Here is a 22495-nt window from a genome sequence, read left to right as displayed (position 1 = left end):
ATCTCATGCAACACATTTCTAAGTGATCAGCAAAAGCAATGGTCTCTAATCTCTACCTCTGCAGATGTTGCCCTCTGATCTTTTGGATCACGATCATAATAATCTGGCAAAGATAAATTACAAAGACATTTTTTATGAGCATGACAGTATGGCCAGGCTCTACGATGGGACTGAGTGGGCTGCTGCAGGTTCTAAGCTCTCTCAGGGAAAGAGCACCTGTGCTCACTCGTCCCTCTCCTCAGCCATGGCACAGGGGGCTTTGGGGGCTAAGAGGCTGGCCATCAGGGGGTCTTAGAAACCAAAATAAAATGTCCTACCAGGCATGATACTGGAGTTGTCCCATGGGCCCCGGAATACCATAGGTAGCTCTGGTCTAATGCCTCAAGACATACATGGGGGGTGGGGGGTGACTGGAGGAGGCAACTCAGGTAGTCAGAGGGTGAGGACATGTGGGCCCCTAGGACTCTCAGCAGGTGACAGGTGGAATTGATGACATCATTAAGGCATAGAGAGAGCTATGTGGCTACCAAACCAAGACAATGGGAAGTCTTGGGGTGAGGCTGGGCTTTGCCCTCGCTAGCTGTACCCTTGGGCAGGTCAATTTACCTCTCTAAGCTTCAGGTGAGTGGGATCATGAAATCTACCATGAAGGGCTGTTGCCAGAAAGAGACAGTGTGGGTGCTCAAGCCATGGTGGGTCTACTGCGAGAAGTGACAGTGAATGAGACAGGGCGTGCTAGGCTCCGAGACATCTGCTGAAGCTTCAGGCAGGTGGTGGGTGACAGGAACACTGAAAGCAAACCTTCTACACGGAGCAGACTAGAGCTGAAGGAACATGTCAGCCCCAGTGAAAGTGTGAGCCTTGGGATGCACCAAGAAAGGATTATGGAGATCAAGCCCGACAGCTCTGGAGGGTGATTGGAAGCAGCTTAGAACAAAGGGTCTCAAACTCAGCTGCACATTAGAATCACCTGGAGAGCTTTTAAACCTCCCCCCACCCCTCCCCGCCCAGTGCTCAGGACACACCCCAGACTGGTTACTGCAGAACTTTGGGGGGGGCAGGGCTAAGGCATGAGATTTTTGAAAGCTCTCCAGAAAATACCAGTGTGCAGCTGAGTTGGAGAGCCAGTGGCTAGGGTGTCCCCAGGACACATACAATCTTAAAGAAAAGCAAACTCATTGTCTGGTTGTCTGGGTGGTATGGATTTGGGGCTGACTGGTAGAGAAAAACTTTTTTTTTTTTTTTCCTAAGAAAGTCCTTGTTTTGAGATTTAAGGTTGCAACTTTAACCACCTCTGGCCCTCTCTATAGTCATCTAGTAGGTGACTTGTCCCAGCAACACCATCTGTGCCCTCTGCCCTAACATAGCTGCTGCCTCTCCACTGCAGAGGGCACTCCCTTGGCATTGCCCAGGGTTGGAGACAGAGGTAGCTGCCCCTCGGTGCACCCTCCCACCCGCCAGGAGCACCGGGCTTCTGTGCCTCGCTGTCCCACCTTGCCAGTGGACTCGGTGCCACGCAGGATGCACAGGTACACCACCAGCCAGGCCAGAAGGAGACACAGTGCTGGCTCCCACTGCACACCCCCGTTCTCCTGGAGGGACGGCGAGATATTGAGGGTTTTCCTGTACCAGAAGTACTGTGTGGAGGACGCCTTCTCGCACTCCTCATCGTAGCCCGTGTGGTTACCATTCAGTGGGCAGACAGACCACGGCAGGGGATCCTGTGGGACCAAAGCGAGGGTTATCTAGAGAGGTGAAGGCTGAGGACAAAGGCTGTGGCAGGGGTGAGGGAGGTGGCCCTGAGCGGAGACTCTTGGAAGAGAAGGGTGCTGGTTCCCGAAGGGCAGGTGGCTGGAGCCCCTGAAGGCAGACTGGGAGTTGCAGAGTTTGTCAGGGGGCACGAGTGAGGCAGGAACGGGTTGGAGGAGGGGGCTCTACTCTCGTTGCAATTCTACAGGTGTTCCTTGAGGACTACTGAACTCTGTGGTGTGTCCCAGAGACTGAATAGCAAATGGACCACGGCCAGGCCAGCTATGATGATGGAACTCCGACCCACAACCTGTGCACAATCAGCTCAGGCAATTAAACCACACCCTCTGCAGCACTGGCCCAAATTGCTTAGGACTTGGTCAATGATTGAGAGAGTCCCTATTTTTTGGCCAACTCAGAACCAACCAGGGAAAGTGACAGAGAGCCCAGTTCAGAGTAGCTTAAGCAGATGAGAGTCTTACTGGCTCCACCCTGCAAAGTCCAGGAGTCTAACTGCTTCAGGTATAGCTTGACTCTAGCTCAAAGAAGTCACTAGCACCAGGTTCTCTCGGGCTCAGACAGGCAAGACAGCTGTGGGGCCTGAACCTCATCTCCTGCTAGCTTCCAAACCCAATGTACATTGCAGGAAATGCCATTTGCCACCAGCACTTAGTGAGCACAGAACCTGAGACTTACGCATCTCAGGACTTGCTAGGGACTTGTGGAAATCAACAAAGACCACCCAAGTGAGAACAAGCAGAGGCTGTTTACTTAGGGCTTGCTACAGCAAGGGAGATAGCAGCATCGCTTGCATTTGGCAGGGACTCCAAGGCAGGTGGGGATTGGGAAAGCTTGTTAGTGAGAAAAGAGAAGGCTCCAGGTGTGCCCCATAGGAGGCTGCTGGCACGTCACTTATGAACAAAGGAGCCTCAATGGTGCATGCATCGTGACCATGACCCAAGGCCAAGTGGTAAACAGTGGTGCTGAGATGGGAGGGAGGGGAGGAAAAATTACTTCTGACTGTGGGGTAGGAGACCCCAACCCTGCTCTTTGAGGACCGGCCCCACATTGATCAGTTTTGCACATATCTGGGTTCTACAAGCCCAGATTTAATTAGACAAAAATGCATCATTAATGGAAGCAAGTCTGACCACCCCACTGGGCTCAATCCCATATTTCACAGGAAACAGAACCAAGGCCCGGGGTATCACCTCATGGGTCATGGCTACTGTGCCAGTAGGCAGCTGGAGCCCAGGTCTGCACACCCAGACAGTGCTCAGGACTGTCCTGGTGAGGACGTCCATGCCCAGCCCTGCAATACCTCCCCAGGGCCACCCCAGCCTATTGGAATGTGTGAGCTGGTTTCTTGCTTTGACCCATATCGTGTTCAAAGCTGACCACCAACAGTCCTTCCCCTTCCCATGTGCACATTTCTCCCATCCAGAAGTGGCGTCTCTTGCCTCACCCTGTGAGTCTGGGCTGTGCTCCGATGCATGCTGACCAACTGAATACTGTGAAGAGATGCTGTGTGAGTGACTTCCCGGCCCGGGCCTTCAGAGCCCTGTAGCTAGCCTCTCACTCTCTTGGAGACCAGCTGTGGGACATCCAGGCTAGCTTCCCGAATGATGCAGGTGCAGGGAGAGGGAGGCACATGGAGGGAACTGAGATGCCTGGTGGCAGCCAGCACCAAGTCCCAGGCAGGTGACAGGGGTCCTAGTAGACCTGAAGCCCAGTCGAGCTGCCCCGGCTGACATCCCCTTGGGCCATTTACAGCCTGTGTGGGACTGACCTGAGTCTGTCCCCTGGACCACCTGCTGATGCCAGCCGGGGCCTGCTTCCCAGGCTTGGCTACATGACCTAAGGCACCTGGGGGTGATGCCCAGGCTGCACCCCCAGCGACTCTGATTTCATCTGTTTGGGATGGGGCCTGGTCATTGGATTTTTCACACCTCCCCACCCCACCCCCCACACTCTGCAACTTCATCTCCCCAGTGTGCGGCCAGGGTGAAGAAGGTTTAGAGTATAGGAGAACTTGTTAAATGGGCCACTTCCCAGTCTGACTTCCCTCACCTACCTCTGAACCAGCAGGTGAGGACAAGGATCCCCACATTTGCCTGCATAACAGCCCAGGTGCTCCTGCTGAGAAGGGCCGGACACAAGGCTGGAAAGCCCGGCCAGGGAGTGAGTAGACAGGAGCACAGACTCCGGGGCCAGGTCCCTGAGTCCAACCCCACCAGCTATGAGCTACTCGGTTCCCCTCTGCTCTGTGCTTAGTGAGCTCAGCCTCGTGAGGTGGCTGTGATGATTACATGAGTGAATGCTTCTAAAGTGCTGGGACCTATGTCTGGCCCAGAGCACATGTAAGTGAATGTCTGCAGCCACTATTCCTCTCATTATTATGGGACCATGGAGGAGGGCTTCAAAGTAGAGGGACTAAGGGATAAGTCCACAGACCTATGAAGGAGGGAATGAATGAATATTCAAGTGATTTTCAGGAATTGCTGGCCCCCATACTTCTATTAGAAAAAGGTGCCCCTTTCTTAAAGCACTTTACTTTTGCTTTTGGGGGATGAGCAAATTATCCTGATTTTGTTAGGACAAGACAGATTCCTTCCACTTTTGGAAACTTGTCTTAATAAATATACAAATCTATAATGCTTACAATGTGTATGGCAAGCCCTTAGTTGGGGGTACTGTTGTGCAGTGCACAACCTGCCCAACCATACATGGCAGCCGTGCACAGAGGACAGGAAATAGTCACCAGGCTATAGAGTAAGAAGAGTTGCCCTGTATCTACCGAGAAGGCTTGGGAGAGGCAGAGTTGTGGCCAGTGTTCATGAAACTCTAGGTTGAACCAGGGAAAGAAGGAGGGACTGCAACTAAGCTCAGGGCACATCTTTCTTGCCAGAGATATGTGCAATGGGGCAAGCTTGATGGAGCTCATTGGGAAGCCAGAGTGGGGTATGCCAAATCAGGATTATTGAAGTCATTCACCCAAGCATTCCTCACGCCCCCACAGAGTCAAGGCTATGCCCAAGCACCCCAGAGGCAAACCCAGTTCAGTCCATAGTCCACGCCAGCCCTATCTTGCTTGTGGACCTTGGGGACAGGCATGTCCCATGAAGGCCTGGCTCAGGGGCAAAGGGTAAGGCATTGGCCTGGTTAGCTCCTGCCTCCTCCTCTGTTCCCATCTGGGAAGAAGCCAAGGTGAAGGTGGTTCCTGGAAGCAGGTGGGGGCAGTGGAGGATGGGGTTCCTGAGAGCGAAACGGCAGGAGCCAGGCAACAGAAATGAGCATGAGCAGGGGAGAGGAAAATTCCTCTTGTCCTGAATATAACACCAGCTCTCTGTGTAGAATTGGAGTTCTTGCTTCTCTACAATTTCCAGCCCCTTCCACGTTTTCTACAGTGTCAGCTGTAGTTATCATCAGAAACATCGTGGTTTAAAATGTTTAGGAATGGCCCTATTGTGTTACAGGCTGACAATGGTCCTTCTAGGAGAACTTAGGGGTCTGCAGGGAAAAGCAGCAGCTCAGGCTGGAGTTAGAAACCTGGAAGCAGAAGTGGCCCTGCGGAAAGTGGGAGGAGGGGACGGGGAGGAAGAGGACAGGCTGCTGCTGTCCTGCTGGATTGAGGGAATCCCTCCCCACCAGTCCTCTCCACAGATTTCCTCCTAGGCACACTGTGCAGTAGTTCTTAATAGTGTGTGTGGGGTCACATCTCTCAGAGAGAATCCACTGAAAGCCATGGCCCTGCTCTGCAAGAACACGCACGCTCTCACCGGTGGACTCTCGCTTACAATGTCAGGGGCCCGTGGAGCCCGGGTGCAGAAGCCCTCCACGTGGTTTGGGGTGCATGGCTTCCCCTCCACCTCACACCACCCACTGGCTCCCCATCCCGAGGCTGCTCACCTTGCCCCGCACCCCCTCCCCCGAGTGGGTGGCCCTGTTTTTCTCTCCCTTTCTCCCTCCCACTCCTGTTCTGGCACGGGCCCCGGCTCACCTGGAAGGAGTGGAAGAGGTACCAGAAGGCCCAGGCGTTGATGACATTGTAGTACATGGAGAGGAAGAAAGAGACCACCACGCTGGCGACCCCTGCGAGGAAGCAGAGGGCCGCGCTGAGGACTGAGGAAGGCCCTTCCCCCTCCGCCAGGCCCAGCGTGTGCTCCCAGGACACACCTGTGGCAACCGCCCCGGGGACGGCGAGGCCTCCCTCCACCAGGTTTGTGTGGTTAGTATTAAGCGAGACCAGGCACCTGTGAACACTTAGTAAGGGTGATTTCTTTTTCTCCAACCTCCCTCCTCACCTTCTGGGACAGGAGGCTGATGACATGTTTTTGAGATCTAACTGCCAGGCACTGTGCTAAGTAAGTACTTTATTCACCTTTGGTCCTCGCAACAGTATTATCTTCATATCACAGAAGAGAAAACTGAGGCCTGGAGCCTGCCCAAGACTACCCAGCTGGTCAGTGACAGAACTGGGTTCACAACCTCATGCTGTGAGAAGCACTGTTGCTGTGAAGTGCCACCTTGTGCCAGATGTACAGTTACGCTCCCTCCTTGGCTCACCAGCGGTTGAGTCACCTGGTAGCCAGGAGAGGGGGTGTGAGGAGGCGGTGGGGAGGGGGCTGCCCGTAATTCAGTCAGGCCTGCACAAAACCCAGGGTGGGGCCTGAGAGCACAGAGAGGGGCGGGAGCCAGCAGGGCTCTGGGGCTGGCCCACACCAGCCCTTGAGAACCAGCGTCCCCTCCTCTCCCCAACCTCAAGTGCTGGGACACTCAGCAGTAGAAACTGGCCATGGTGCCCGTATTTACCCCACAGGCATCGGCAAATGCTATAAACCAGGGCTTCCCCTCCCCACTCCCACTCCACTCTGAGTGCTGGTTGTTAAATATTCACCAGCATCCCCTGGTTGGCACAAATATCTGGTATCTTTCCTATGATGCAGAAGATGCCTCTGAGAAGTCCTCTGTGATTGCTTATTCAGGCAGATTGTAAAACCACACACTTCTGTGTTAAAAATTAATAGCCTAGTGAAACCCCATCTCTACTAAAAAATACAAAAAATTAGTCAGGTGTGGTGGCGGGTGCCTGTAATTCCAGCTAATCAGGAGGCTGAGGCAGGAGAATCGGTTGAATCCGGGAGGTGGAGGTTGCAGTGAGCCAAGATTGTGCCATTGCACTCCAGCCTGGGCAATAAGAGCGAAACTCCGCCTCAAAAAAAAAAAAAAATTAATAGCCATTCAAGACAAGGGGGCATTCTGAGTTCAGAGATGATTTGTGAGAACACTGGACACATTTCTTCTGCATCTGCAACCAGGTCACATATAAGCTTCCACCCTCTTTGCTCCTGAAATTTCACTCTGCTTTCCTGCCTGCCTTCCTTTCTGGGGTGGGAGGGGTGAGCATCACAGGCCATGGCCACTTCTGGTCAGGGTTCCTTCTGCATGCAGAGGCAGCCCTGGGTCATAAGCAATGTGCAGGGCAGGTGGAGGCTGTCCTGGAAGTGCCTGGGGCTCTGGCTTAAGGTCACTTAGGAGAAGCATGAGATGAAACAGTCCTCTCCTGCTGTCCATGCGGGCCTCAGCCTCACACCCCAGAGACATTAATGGCACTCCAAAACACCTCAGCGGTGTAAAGAAGATTAAATGAGCTCATGCACATATATCCTATAGGCTGGCTCCCAGCATGTAGTAGGTGCTTGCTAAAAGAGAGCTGTTATTTAGCAGGGAGCAGTTGGGTGAGTTTCCAGAATGGTTGTTAGCTAGGACTTGGGGTTTCAGCTGTTTCCCTTTTACAGGTGACCAAGCTGAGGTCCAGAGAAGAGAAGGAGGGTGGCATCTGTTCCCCAAGGGGCATGCATCCTCCCTGTCTTACTGCCCTGTGGGTAGGAAACCCAGCTCCTCTCAGCCCACATTCTATGACATCCCCACCAGGCCATTTGTTCACTCCAGGGAAGGGCTCTCTCTTGGGCCTTGTGCTCACCCCTTGATCCTGAAGCTTTGCTGATGGGATCCCACCCACACCTCCATGCTGCCCAGGTCTCTGGGTGGGAGAGGACTGGAGGGGCCCGACGTACCGACACCACTGAGGTACGGGCTGATGGTCCTCCAGGCGCCGATGCTGCCCTGCCGCATGCGCTGCCCCACAGCCAGTTCCAGGTACAAGAGCGGCATTCCCTCCACGATAAGCATGATGATGTAGGGGACCAGGAAACTACCTGTGGATGTCCAGAGCTGAGAGCCAGGCCACCACCAAAAGGCTTTTCTCCAGGACCACTCAACCTCTGTGCAAACATCCTTCCATCCTACTGTCTTTCCATTTGTCCATGCATTCTCCTACCTTTCCATCATCCATCCTCCTCTTTCTACTTATCCTTCATCCTTCTTTAATTCCACATTTTCATCCATCCCTCTTGCTGCCATTCCTCTCATCTATCTGTCTACTATTCATTCACCCACTTTCCATCCATCCTTCCATGCATCCATCCATCCAACCATCCATTCATCCATCCACTCTTCCATCTATCTTTCCATCCTTCCATCTATCCACCCTACATCCATCCATCCTTCCTTCCTTCCATCTATATTTCCAACCTTCCATTCATCTATCCGTATTTCCATCTTTCCATCCATCCAACCATCTATCCATCCTTCCATCCATCCATTCATCTGTCCATCCTTCCATGCATCCTTCCATCCACCCTTTCATCTTTTTATCTTCCTACTCAGCCACCTGTCTGTTCGTCCATCCATCCGTGGATGACATGCAGCCATGTCAGTTGTTAAACTCTTTAAATTCATCCTCCCCGGGAGGCAAACTGCCACTGTCCCAAGCTGCTTGAATGCCTTTCTCAATGCCTCCACTGTCCCAGCCCTTCTGCCAAACCCCACATTCCATCTTCTATTTCAGCAACTAATAGTTGATCAGGGCCAAGACAATTGTGTTGTTAAATATGTCAAACATCATGCCTGGATCCATGCATTCAGCTTTCCACCTCTATGCACTTCCTTTGGGCTTTGTGCACAGCCCTGATGGTGCTCCACATGAGGTAGTGTATGAAACAGACACTTACTAAGCACTTACTCTGGGCCAGCCCCTGGCTGGTGTGGAATGGGAGAGTAGCAACCCTGCTCCCAGCCCTTAAGGTTCCCTGCTGTTGGTGATGGTGGGGAGCCAGGGAGTGTGAATTTTGTCAGGGTAAGCCTAACAAAATGTCCAGTGGGAAAAGAGGGCAGGACTTCTGATCAAATAAAACCCAGACACTACAACTGCAAAGATTGAGGGCTGATTACAGAGCAAACTGGATCCTCAGTTGTTAAGGTAAACAACAAAATAACTCTGCTTACATGAACATCTAATATTTACCAAAAATGTCTCCATTGTACACACGTGCTGTCCTGTAACCCACTCTTCTCACCCTATGGCATTCCCCAGGCACTCTCCCAATCACAGACCTTTGCATTACCCCTTAAAGAGCTGCATGATGTTCTGCACTGAAAATGAGCCCAGAATGCATTTAATCGATTGTTAGACACTCAGGCTGTTTCCAGCTTTCTGCCATCCTAAACAAAGCTGTGAAACGAAGCCTGGTCCACTTGTTTGCATATTTCCTTGGGATACAAATCCCAGAAGTGGAATGGCTGGGGCAAAGACCAGGCAGAGCCCCCATGGCCACACCACAGAAAGAAAGGCACGAGCCGCTTGCATGGGTGAATGAGTGCCCACACCACCAGGCTTGGAGTTCCTAGCTTCGTCCTGTTCATGTGGGGGCCTGGAACAAGTCCTGCCCTCTCATGTCCAGACACTGCTATAACTCCTCTAGGCCAGGCTCCCTTCCTTTCCTTCAGAACCTTGTTTCAGCACCTTGTGAGTTTCCTCTCAATATCAAAGGAGTCCAAGAGGTCATTGGTGGCTCCCAATCGTGAAATATCTGACAATAAAGATTGGGCTCACACACTGAGGCTTTGAAGCCACATTCAAACCCTCAGTGGTTATAAGATAATCCTGTTTTTACGCAGGGTGTTAAACAGTAACTATGTAAGGCCTGGCAAGGTCCAGGGATGACTGTCTCTCTGACAGGGTCTGACTCCCCAGTGCCCATGGGTAGGGTGGAAATCTAAAACCTGATGCCAAGTGGGAACATGAGGGCTGTTTGGCCCTAGGCATTAATCATTTCTGTCACTCCTGCCCCAACCATTCAAATAAACACAGAATCCAGGTGAATTTGCTCTGCAATAAATTTTTCAAGAAATGATGCTAGAACAATTGAACATTCATATGCAGAAAAATGAAACTCAACCCATATCTCAAATTTTATACCAAACAAATCTCAGAATGGATTACAGGCCTATATGTACAACTAAAAGCTATGAAACTTATATAAGAATACAGGAGAAAATCTTTATGAACTTGAGTTTGAGGCAAAGATTTCTTAAATACAATGATAAAAGCACTATCTATGGAAGAAAAGATTGATAAATTGGATTTCATTACTTCTTTGTGAAAGACACTGTTAAGAGAATAAAAACACAAACTGGGAGAAAATACTTGCAAAACACGCATCTTGAGAAAAACTTTGTGTCAAGAATATATAAAGGATTCTCAAAACTCAATAAGAGAAAGAACCCTTTCAAAAAATGTAAAAAAAAATGTGAATAGGCATTTCACCAAAGAATACCTGTCTTAGTCTGTGCTGCTATAACAGAATACCAGAGACTGGATAATTTACAAAGAACAGAAATTTATTGGCTCATGGTCCTGGAGGCTGGGAAGTCCAAGAGCATGGTGCTAGTATCTGGAGAGGGCCTTCTTACTGCATCATCCCATGGCAGGAGGTGGGAGGGCAAGAGGGAGCAAAGGGAGCAAGAGGGAGCAAAAGGGGGCTGAACTCTCTTTTATAACAAACCCACTCTCTCAATAACAAAAACACTCCCAGGACAATGATACCAATCCACTGACGAGGCCAGAGTCCTCATGACCTAATCACCTCTTAATGGTCCCACCTCTCAACCCTGTTGCATTGGAGACTAAGTTTTCAACACATGAGCTTTGGAGGACATATTCAAACCATAGTAGGATGATTCCATTTATATGACATTCTGGAAAAGGCAAAACTATAGGGACAGAAAACAGGTCAGTGGTGGCCAGGAGTAGGGGAGTAGGAAGGGGTTGGCTACAAGGAGCATGATTTTGGTGGTAGTTGTGGTGGCTAATACTGAGTGTCAAATTGATTGGATTAAGGGATGCAAAGTATTGATTCTGGGTGTGTCTGTGAGGGTGTTGCCAAAGGAGATTAACATTTGAGTCAGTGGGCTGGGGAAGGCAGACCCACCCTTAATCTGGTGGACACAATCTAATCAGCTGACAGTGAATATAAGGCAGGCAGAAAAAAGTGAAAAGGTGAGCCTGGCCTAGCTTCCCAGCCTACATCTTTCTCCCAGGCTGGATGCTTCTTGCCATTGAACGTTGGACTCCAAGTTCTTCAGTTTTGAGACTCAGACTGGCTCTCCTTGCTCCTCAGCTTGCAGACAGCCTATTGTGGGACCTTGTAATTGTGTGAGTTAATACTTAATAAACTCCCCTTTATCTCTCTCTCTCTCTCTCTTCCCCCTATTAGTTCTGTCCCTCTAGGGAACCCTAATACAGTAGTAATACAACTACATGCCTTAAAGGCATGTGTGGAGATTAAATACAGCCACACATTCTTCAGCGCTCCTTCCCTGAAGAGGTGGAGTCTATTCCCCATGCTGTGAGGCTGGGCTGGCCTTGGGGCTGGCTTTGTCCAATAGAATGTGGTGTCCATGTGGGTACCAGAGCCCAGGCCTCAGGAGGCCTTGCAGCTTTGCCTTCCTCCTCTTGGAGGGTGCCTGAGACAGCCATGTACAGATACCAGACCAGGCTCCAGAGGATGAGAGGCCATGAGGAGGAGAACCGAGGGAGCCCAGCCAGCTCAGCACCCACTACCAGGTGTGTGAGGGACCTTCTGGCTGCATGAGCAAGGCCAGACATAAACAGTAAAGGAACAGCTCAGGCGCCCACAGAACTGTGAGAAATGATTAATTATTGTTGCTTTAAGTCACTAATTTTTTTTTCTTTTTACCTCTCAATATTTTCAGTGTGTATTTCCAAAAGCAAGAATATTATCTTATATAATCCCAGTGCAATGAGTAAAATCAGGGAATTAGCACCAACATCAAACTATTATTTTATCTGCAGCCCTTTTGCAATTTTCTTGACTGTCCCACTGATGTCCTCTAGGCATCCAGGCTGTAGCTCACAAGCACACAAGGCCTCTAGCTGTCAGGTTTCTTTAGTCTCCTTTAATCTTGGACACCTCCTTAGACATTTTTGCCTTTCTTTGTCTTTCATGACCTTTCACGATGCTTTAGAGGAGCACTGGCCAATTACTTTGTGGAATGTCCCTCATTTGGAGTTTTGGCAGAAACACTAAAGTGATCCTGTGTCCTTGTCCAGAGGCACAAGATGTCAATGTGTTCCATTCACGGTGATGTAGACTTTTCTCGCTTGGTTGAGGTGGTGTCTGCTGGATTTCTCTGCTGAGAGTTACTATTCTCCCCTTAGAAATGATTATCTTCTTGGAGATATTCTGAGCCTCAGTAACTATCCTATTTCTCATACTTTTGCCCAGTAGTTTTGGCATCCAGTGGAGATTCTTGCCCAAAACAATTATTGCCGCACTGGTTGCCAGATGGCGATTTCCTAATTCCATCATTCCTTCTAAGTCCTGGAGTTTTTGAGTGGTTTGTTATGAATAAATAGGTAACTGAGGCACACATTGAGCCCTGTGGCAATGTCTCTGCCACTGTGAGTCCACATTACCCCAGATGAGTGGGACGCTTACAGTCACAAAATTATTGGAAGATGTAGACTCAGCTCAGCCTGGTGAATCCTTACTCATCACCACCTCCCTGGCACCCACTGTCACATCTCCACTGCACCACCCTCCAGGCAGGTCTTTGTGATTCCACCTTCCAGCCCCCTCCCTGCAGTTTGTTCTCAGATTGTGACACACCTGCCTCTTCCATCCCTAGCCTCTCACCTGGTCAAATCTTCCTTGGCTCCTCCTTCCACCTGGAATCAAACCCATACTCCCTCCCTTGACCTCTGAGGCTTGGGGAACAAGGCTCCCACCTTCCCTTCCCTGCCACTGGCCTCTCTCCATCCACTGCAGTCACACTGGCCTTCCTGCTGGTCTGGCCTCAGCACCTTGGTTCTTGCTGTTCCTCCTGCCCAGGATGCTTTCTCTCTTCTTTCAGTGCTCCGCCCAGACTTGGCTTCCCCAGAGCCACCTTCTCTGTCCACCCTCGCTAGAACAGCCTTCTTGCTATCTTGAACTCCTTACCCTGCTTGATTTACCTTCTGAACAGTTCCCTATGTGAATAATGCTATAATTTTCTTTGTTTACTTGATGTCTGCCTCTCTACTAGCAAGGAAGCTCTCCTCTTGTTCTCTGCTCTCCTTAGAACAGCACTGGGCAGAGAGCCAGAGTCCAGTGAATATTTGTTGAATGCAGGAAAGAATCCTTAGGGTCTCACTGGATCTTCCAGATGCATCACTTCCTCCAAGAGCCACCAGATCACTCAAAACTAAGACCCACCCTCTTGTCTTGCAAGCCCCTGTTGTTGAGGCACCTGCCGCTACACTGAATGTCTACTGCTCTGTCCACACCTCCAACTCCTAAACAGTCAGCTCCTTGAGGGTAGAGATGGGATCTGCATGGCTCATAGTTGATCTCTAGCTCCTAAGGAAGGACCTGGCACAGAGTAGGTGCTCAGTAAATGTTTGTTGAGTAACTGGCTCTACTGTGGTGTACACTGCAGACACAACTGGTGGAAAAGTACAATCACAAATTCTACAAGTCATTTTCCAAGTTGTGTACATTGAAAGCGCTCACTAGTCCTAGGTTAACTTGATGAAAACATTTAATACTTAGACATATAGGCTGTGATCTTTCAGAAATTATAAGATTCATATAATACCATATAAATTTATATAATATTCTAGGTCCATGATACCTAATAACTAATAAAAAATAAAACTGGTTGGCCGGGCGCGGTGGCTCACGCTTGTAATCCCAGCACTTTGGGAGGCCGAGGCGGGCGGATCACGAGGTCAGGAGATCGAGACCACGGTGAAACCCCGTCTCTACTAAAAATACAAAAAATTAGCCGGGCGTGGTGGCGGGCGCCTGTAGTCCCAGCTACTCAGAGAGGCTGAGGCAGGAGAATGGCGTGAACCCGGGAGGCGGAGCTTGCAGTGAGCCGAGATTGTGCCACTGCACTCCAGCCTGGGCGACAGAGCGAGACTCCGTCTCAAAAAATAAATAAATAAATAAATAAATAAATAAATAAATAAATAAATAAAATAAAATTGGCTGCAGTGTTCTCCTTTGCAGAAATGAAAATCTGAAAACAACAGAAAAGCATCTATAGATTTTTGAGTAAAAAACATTGTAGCCAACTCATGTGGCTACAAAGGACAGATGTTCTCAGACATGCTGAGAAAGCGAACCACCTATTTACTATTCCTGAAAAACTTAAGTGCTCATGAGCTGCATCCAACCAGTGTTGGATCAAAATAAGGAACTCAGATATGGGGTTGTGTTATAATAGAACTAACTAGTGGTAAATAAACCAACAAAACAGAATCAAGTCTGAAAATCATACTGTTAATATCATTGTAAAGTTATACAAATGGAAAATGTAATTTCTGAATAAGAAGAAACAAAATATAAAGAGTAAAATAATCATAATGTGTCTGAAATCCTAGATTAGATCAACAAAAGTTAAGTGGAATGGGGGTGAGGAAAGAAGCAAGAAGTACAAGTGTGCTAAAATTTTTTTCTTTCATAGGGTGATATCAATAGATGACATTTCATTCTTGACACTGATAACTAGAGAAAATAAGTATACTTTCCCCTCAAATTTAAATTAACTACTAATAGAAAAAATAGGAATTATACCTTCTAAATCACTTGAGAAAAAAAGTGAATATATACTTCATATTGTAAAAGATCAAAACAAAATCCAACAATAATAACTAACAAAAAGGAAAAGTAAGACAGTACAAAATGTGATGAAAAATAACAGCAAACGTAACCTGATAATAAATATAAATGGATCAAATTCCTCCACTAAAACATGAGGACCACTGGATTATAATAGCATAAAACTTTACGTGACTCAAACTTCCACAATTGGAGAATGGTTAAGTAGTTATGTTACCTCTGTAAATGGAATATTATGGAGCTATTTAAGTTTATATTTTCAAAAAAATTACATGATTTTTGAAAGGATTAAAATAAGTTAATTTTGAAAAAGCAAAATACCTAGTCACATATAAAAATATGGTTCTAATTTTTTACAGCAAAAATGTTAACAGTCATTACCTCTGGGTGATGGAATTTCTGGTGATTTTTGTATTTTATTATTTGTATATTTCTGCATTTTGCATTTTTTATAAGAGTGAGGTCTCATATTTGCCAGGTGATTTGAATCCTGACTCCTTCCCAAAGTGCTGGGATTACAGGCATGAGCCACCACACCCGGCCCTTTTACACAATTTCTACCATGAACACTCATTACATTTATAACCCCCAAACTCACACCATATGTTATTCTAGAGCATGTTGTTGCTTATTTTTCTAATTATCATAGCCAGTACGTTGTCTATTTGCTAAACCTAAGAATCTCACTAGAAGAGACATTCCTTTCTGTATGAAATGTATCACTGCAAGCCCTCACATCATACTCTGTCTCCTTCGAGGGCCACAGAGATGCCAGTTCAAGTCGGTGCCTTTCCTGGGAAAGCTTACTCAGGTGTCCAAACTCTTTCTCTCCCTCCACTCACATATCTTTTTTTCCAAAAACAACAACAACAACAAAAAACAAACAAAAAACACAGCAGGGATTTTTTGTAAACCTTTTTTTTTTCTTTCTGGGGCATGTGTGTGCTTGCGTATGTGTGTGCATATACACATGTTTAATGTAAGGAACACTGAGCACAAGCCCCCAGGGGGTGCTGAAGCTGCTGGCCTGGGGGGTTCCACTTTGGAAACCACTGCTCTATTCTGTGAGACTCTCCACCCCAGCACCTTCCTTCTCCTCATTCACTTGCCTCCATCTTGGTCTTCCCCCAAAAGTTTCCCATTTGGAGTCAAACCCAGTCAACCTTTTGAAAACCAAGAACAAAGGCACAGGTGAGAAAAATTAAAGCCATCTTTACTCTTCCTGACTCTCACTGGTTTAAAACTTCTAGAATTCCCTCCCATCTGTTCTCTGCTCTCCTTGCCCATCCCCTTGGGCAGCATCACCCCTTCACCAGCTACCCAGTGCATCCCTGGCCTCCATGCTGGCAATCTCTGTAAACCACAGCTCTGACTGTGCCACTTCCCTGCTTAAAATCTGGCTTTGCTGTCAGAGCTAAGCTCCACCTTCTTAGCCTGTTATTTGGGGCCCTTAGGGACATGCTGACTCCTTTTTCATCTCCAGCTTCCTCTCCTGCCATTGCCTTAGTCCCCGCCTCACTTCCCACAGCCACCTGGGGTTTCTGACCATTCCCCTCAAATGTGTGCTCTTCTGTGCCTTTTGCATACAGTTTCTTCTGCCTGGAATATTTTCACCCCTAATGCTACATGATGAGCTTTGACTTCTCTTTCACAGCTGCTATTAAATGTTGCCATTGCTGGAAGGCTTTCTAGATCCTCTTGAGCAGTTAGTCCTTCTTGAGTTATTTCAGTGAAGCCTCTGAACAGTGCTTTGTTAAAGCTTTTCCTGCTTGGTCCACCCCCAACCGCTGTACCCCATAATCACCATATTTGTAAACTCTTCCGTCAGCGTTAGTCCCTGGCTTGCAGAAGATACTCAGTGAATATTTACTGAATGACTTAAATTGTCTGGAAGGTTTATATTATATATTGTTTGTAAGACAGTGATTCTCAGCCTGGGTTGGACAGTAGAGCTCTCTGGGGAGTGTAAAACTCCTGTTCAGGCCACATCTGAAACCAATCCAATCAGGATTTCTGGGGGTAGGACAGAAGCATCAGTATTTTTTAAAGCTGTGGGCTGATTCCAACACACAGACAAACAGAGGCTTCTCCACCAGTAGGCAGACTCTATGTTCCTGACTGGTCACTTTTCCTCCCTACCAAGTGGGAGTGAGACATGTCAGACCCCACAATGCAACAGGCACAGGAGGGATGGTGTATCAGTCTGTTCTCACACTGCTGTAAAGAAATACCTCAAACTGGGTAATTTATAAAGGAAAGAAGTTTAATTGGCTCACAGTTCCACAGGCTGCACAGGAACCATGGCTGGGGAGGCCTCAGGAAACTTACAATTATGGAAAAAGGTGAAGGGGAAGTAGGCACGTCTTACATGGCTGGAGCAGGAGGAAGAGAGAGAGTAGGAAGCTGCTAGGTACTTTTAAATAACCAGATCTCACTGATAACTCACTATCACGAGAACAGCACCAAAGGAGAAATTCACCCCATGATCCAGTCACCTCCAACCAGACCCCACCTCCAACATTGGGGATTACAATTTGACATGAGATTTGGGTGGGGACCCAACTTATATGAGATGGATTTAGCCCGGGGATCAAAGGAGGGCTTTGTGGAAGAAGTCTCCTTTAATTTAGGGAGGAGGTTTCCTGGAGAGGATGAAGAACACACTGGGAAGATGCCAAACATTTTGGGGTATATTCAGGAAAGAGCAGAGGTGGAGAGGAGGTTGGAACAGAAGGGACAAGGGATCCTTGCAGGTGGACATCACATAGGCTCCTGGCCAGGCCCTCCTCCAATGTCAAGGTGAGCCATGGGTGACTGTCACAGGACAACCACAGGAAGAAGTACCCTGAGCCGCGGCAATTCTTATTTGGGGGTCCGAGAAAGGCCTGGACACCTGAGGAGTCCTGTCCTGCCTGTAGCAGATGAGTGCAGGGTGCTGGGGAGACAGCCCTGGCTTGTCACAGAAGTGGCTTGAGCCCCAGCTACTTCTCCAGAAGTCTTGTTCTCTCTGACTTATTTCCTATCTGTAAATGGGGGTGACAGGACCAACTGTGGGCATGTTGTGAAGACCAAATTGAATTCCTTCAGAAAATGCTTCATATTATGCCTGGCACATGCTAGGAGCCCAACAGGGCAGATGTTACCAGGATTGAGTCTGGAAACCTTGGGTGAGCAGCAGGGGCCCCTGATCATGGTATTTCCCAACTACTGGGGGCCCCCACCCACTTTACAAGTAAACAGCTGCAGCACTGTTCCCTGATCCATCCATGGACTGACCTGCTGTGAATCAGTCCTAGGCTGGGTGCTGGCCTGAAGAGCTGTGGCCACCACAGCACCTGGCTCCAGACCGGCTCACAAGAGCCAATTGGCCCCACCTCTCCCCAACCCCACACTCCGGCACAATACGTTGGCAGTCTGAAACTAGCCATGGTGGGAGGATTTACATCAAGGTAATCTGCAAATTCTTGGAATTGGGTCCTGCTGTTCCACCAAGAGCCAGTTGTTAAACATTTACTGGCACCCCACTGCCGGGCCTGGGGCCACAGAAGCAACCCTGACCCTTTCCCGAAGTGTGGTCCATGGACCAAGCCTTAGCCTTGCTAGGGAGCTTTCTAGAAATGAAGAATCCTGTCCTTCCCCACAGGCGTCTGGATCAGAATCCCTGGAAGTGGGGTCTAGCAACCTGCAGTTTATGATCCTCAGGTAGGTTACAGTTTGACATGCAATTCTCTAAGCAATTTGGGGTAAGCAGTACAGGCAGCTGAAAGAGCTGGCTTCCTGTCCCAGACAGCAGGGGCTTTGCAGGAATGTGGAGCATTCCAGTCTGAGAGTGACACTGTCCCGCTGCATAGTCAGGTGTCCTCTGATTTCCCCCTCAATATTGCAGAGAGAAAATTTAAGAGAAAAAAATCCATATTTCCACCAGTCACACAACTGTTCTCATCTCTCCATGTTTCTTCCGTGCACATGTTTATATAAAATAGTGTAGTATTTGCTTTTTACACCTTAGTACACACACACTTGCATCCCCGATTTCTTCCTGAACAACTACTGCCTTAGATTTTGACATGGTCGTCCAAGACCTGCTGACTTCTTCAAAAAGAGATTTTGTGAAGTTCTTTGAGCTGCCTTTTATTTCTTTTTCTAGAGCAGGCAGCCAGGGCTGTACAGAGATGATTGGTACCTGGAATGTAATCTTCAGAATTAACATTCCTCATGCTGGGCCTGGCCTGGGGAGCAGGAAGGAAACAAGCCTCTCCAGTCACGGGCAGAGTCCCATGGAGAGGAGCACAGATCCCTAATCCGTCTTATTCTGGGAAGTATTTTGGCACAGCCTGGCTCTGTGGTTTATAAACAAATTCTTTGTTTGCTGGGGGTATTTGCAGCTCTGCTTACAAGGAAGTTATACACCCGTCTGCAGCCTTTCATAATATGGCTGATTTTTACCTTCCGGTAAGGGCTGGGTTGTAAACTGCTTGGGTTTGGGGCAACACAAATCACTTCTTAAAGGTGACTTTACTGTGCAGTGAAAGGCTTGGGAAAGCCTCTAGCATCCTCTAGCGTCATTTATTCTGTGGCTTTGCCTAATACCTTGCTCGTTCACTCAACAAATGTTTATTGGATGGCTCCTGTGACTCCATCGCATCACAGAGGTTGGGCCGGGCGGAGACAGAGAAACTGGAGAACAACGTGCAGTTCTTCTGACCAAGTGCTTATTTGGCTCGTGAAGTAGTGAGGAGAGTCAGAGAGCACAACAGAGAGAAGGCAACATTTGGTCCCACCTGGAGGGAATGGTGGGCATTCTCCCAGCAACAATAGCATCTCAGGTGGAGGAAATATCTTGTGTAAAGGGTTGAGGCACAGAAGGAGGTGCTCATGGAAGTGTTTGGAAGGCAGGGGGAGGTTTGAAGCTGTGTGGCAGGAAATGAGGTGGAAATATTGGACGAGTGGTCAAGTTAGGTGGTCAAGTGCCTACTGTGCCAGGTGGACCATTTGGTCTTTATTCTGTAGACATGTGGCTGAGAGGGTGCCATCCACCAGATCCACACCCTCCTTTTGTCTGTGCACCTACTAATCCATGCATACACCCAGCCACCAATCCATGCTCTGCCCGGCTTCCACTCATCTATCTATCCACCCATCCAGCTGAAGCATCCTCTGCACCAGGCACAGGATTTCTTCTTGTTTCTTTTTCTTGGAACCTGAGGGTCTTGAGGTTTCCCTAGCAACCCCTTGATACATATTCAACTATAGAACTATCAGCCTCACATGTATCCCTCTGCAGACTATTCAGGTGATGGTGGTATTATAAACAAGGAATTAAGTAGTCATGTGACAGTGAGGCTCACCTGGACTGATGACTGGGAAACATGTACCCAGGATAAAGGTATCATGAGTAGGTCTACTGAGCACAGAATGATGTGGAAATCTCTTTCTGACAATTCTTTTTAAGAGTCAGTTATAGAGCTGTTAGAGCACATGGTAATGCTGTTAGAGCATATGACAACATATGCCCTTCACATCATTATGGTGTATTTATGCACTTCAAATTTAAAAAAGGAATCCAGAAATTAAGAATGCACTGTTTTAAAAACCCTATGAATTAATGTTGATTTGGGGTAAGGGGAGGAGGGAGCAGTGTTTAGCTCTTGGTCTTCTCAAATGGGTTCATTTTCGTAAATACTTTGGTCTAACATCTTTCATGTTCTTTTATGGTAAAAAAAAAATGCTGATTATAGAAGTCCTAATACACAAACACACACACACATACACACACACAAAAACACACACACGACAAGGTAAACAAAAATCACCCAGAAATTTTGTTAACAATTTGATGTCTTTTCCCCATTCTTTTCTCTGCATATTTTTAAGTAATTGTTTTAAAATGTCAAATCCATTTTATATAGCTTTGAATCTGATTTCTCCTCCCTCCACTTAATATAGGATACGAGAAAATACAATTGTTTTTTTTGAAAATGCCGCCTTAATGGCTGCGAAGAGCAACCTTGAATGGATGCTCTATAATTTACTGAACCAATCCCCTTTATCTGAGGGCTTAGGAAGTTGCCAATGTTTTGCTCTTATTAAATGATGGTGACCATCCTTCTACCTGTCAGAACTCTGACAATTTCCTTTAGATACAATTCTAGAAACGAGACAACCAAGAAAAAAAGTGTTTTAAATGCTGAGACTTAAATCCCTCTTGCCACATTGCCTTCCAAAAAGGTACTTGGGCTTCACGAGGTTCTTGACATGTGTAGAAGGTGTTCCCAGCTTTCCGCAACGCTAGGCGAGTGCGGTAAGAGCGCGTGGCTGGCTGGCTGTCCCCGGAGCGTGCATGATGCTTCGGAGGAAACATTTATTTAAGAAAAACAAAACAAAACAAAACAGAATGATTTGCACTTCCTGCTTTCTGTCGTTCCAAACTCAAACCAATCTCCTTATAAAAAATTTAAAGAAATGGCTCAAGATCCTCTTAACCTGAGTTTCAAACCGTTGATTTAAGTTTCGGATCTGAAAGTTGTATAACGAGTTTCTGTTGATTAAGACAATTTCCTACTCACTTTTTACCCCTAAATGTAAGGTTTACTCACTAAGACGTCAGACCATTGCCACTTCTCTCGAAGGAGGAGACCGCGTCCCCTGCGCTCTCAGAGCCGCAGCCTGGCCAACAAGGGTGAGGGTTGGGGGCTTGGCCGCCCCTGGGATGGGGCGAGGGGTTCCCGAGAGCTTGGGAGGGCGGTTTGGGAGAGAGCTCCGGCTCCAGAACGAGGTGTCCTGGGAACACTCCCGGGTCTGTGACTTCGGACAAATAACGCTCGCTTTCCCGGCCTCAGTGTGCCGTTCTGTAACTTGGGTCTGAACCCGGCTCGTACAGACCGCGGGGACGCGCACAGAGCGGGGCTGGGGCTGGGGCTGGGGCGCAGTGAGCACTCACCTCCGCCGTACATCTGGCACAGGTAGGGGAAGCGCCACACGTTGCCCAGGCCCACGGAGTACGAGACGCAGGCGAACACGAACTGCAGCGGGTTGGCCCACAGCGGCCGCGCTTTCTCCATGGCCCCGGCCTCGGCGCGCTCGGCCCCGGCTTGGGGGTCCGGCACGGCCGTCTCGGTGCGCGGTCGCCAGGCGCGCCGTCCCGCCCCGGCTCGGCTTGGAGGTGGCCCGGCGCCTCCGCCGCCGACGCAGCTAGCTGGTTTTTAAATTGCTAATCTCATTAACGGCGCGCCCGTCCGAGAGGCGAGGCTGGTAAACGGATGACGGCGAGCCCCACCCCGCCCGACCGTCGAGGCCGGGAAGGCACCCGAGATTGCAGAGGACGGGGCGGCGTCCCCCGGGGTCCTCCGGCTCGGCAGGGCCTTTCTTCAGGCTGCGGAACTCCTGGGAGTGGGCGCCTTCCTTTGGCCACTCACCTGTCATTTATCAGGCGCCTACTGTGTGCCAGGCATTGTCTGGGGACACGGCTGTGAACCACTTCCCAGCTCCCTCTTGGAGCTGACATTCTGGTAGAGGGAAACACTTGAATTGGACTGCATGAAATGCCCCATTTTCAACCATTTTTTAATTTATAGAAAGGACAATGTCATATGGCTCAACCTAGCCCACGTATAAGACTGAGAGACGCGAGGAAGACAGCTAAGGCAAAGTAAAGGGGTAAGCAGTTCCGGGGGGTGGCCAGGGATGGTTAGGGAGGGCTTCTCAGAGGAGAGAACATA

The 22495-nt window shown here is 48.6% G+C and overlaps 1 protein-coding gene across 1 annotated transcript in view; it reads right to left on the bottom strand.

Annotated features, from left to right (window-relative positions):
- SLC6A20 (solute carrier family 6 member 20) overlaps nt 1-22199 on the bottom strand; it is a 52679-nt gene extending 30480 nt beyond the window's left edge. The window contains exons 1-8 of the mRNA XM_058442804.1: nt 22064-22199; nt 21656-21972; nt 21010-21123; nt 18798-18960; nt 11561-11736; nt 7827-7983; nt 5750-5841; nt 1494-1721 (exon numbers count right to left, since the gene is read on the bottom strand). Of these exons, the coding sequence (XP_058298787.1) occupies nt 1494-1721; nt 5750-5841; nt 7827-7983; nt 11561-11736; nt 18798-18960; nt 21010-21123; nt 21656-21972; nt 22064-22199 (1383 nt within the window). The remainder of the gene's footprint in view (nt 1-1493; nt 1722-5749; nt 5842-7826; nt 7984-11560; nt 11737-18797; nt 18961-21009; nt 21124-21655; nt 21973-22063) is intronic.
- Between the last annotated feature and the right edge of the window lie 296 nt (nt 22200-22495).

The sequence above is a fragment of the Hylobates moloch genome, unplaced genomic scaffold, assembly GCF_009828535.3.
Source record: "Hylobates moloch isolate HMO894 unplaced genomic scaffold, HMol_V3 SCAFFOLD_8, whole genome shotgun sequence".
In the NCBI taxonomy this organism is placed as follows: domain Eukaryota; kingdom Metazoa; phylum Chordata; class Mammalia; order Primates; family Hylobatidae; genus Hylobates; species Hylobates moloch.
The sequence above is the reverse complement of the archived record's forward strand: the minus strand, read 5'-3'. Positions and strand labels throughout refer to the sequence as shown.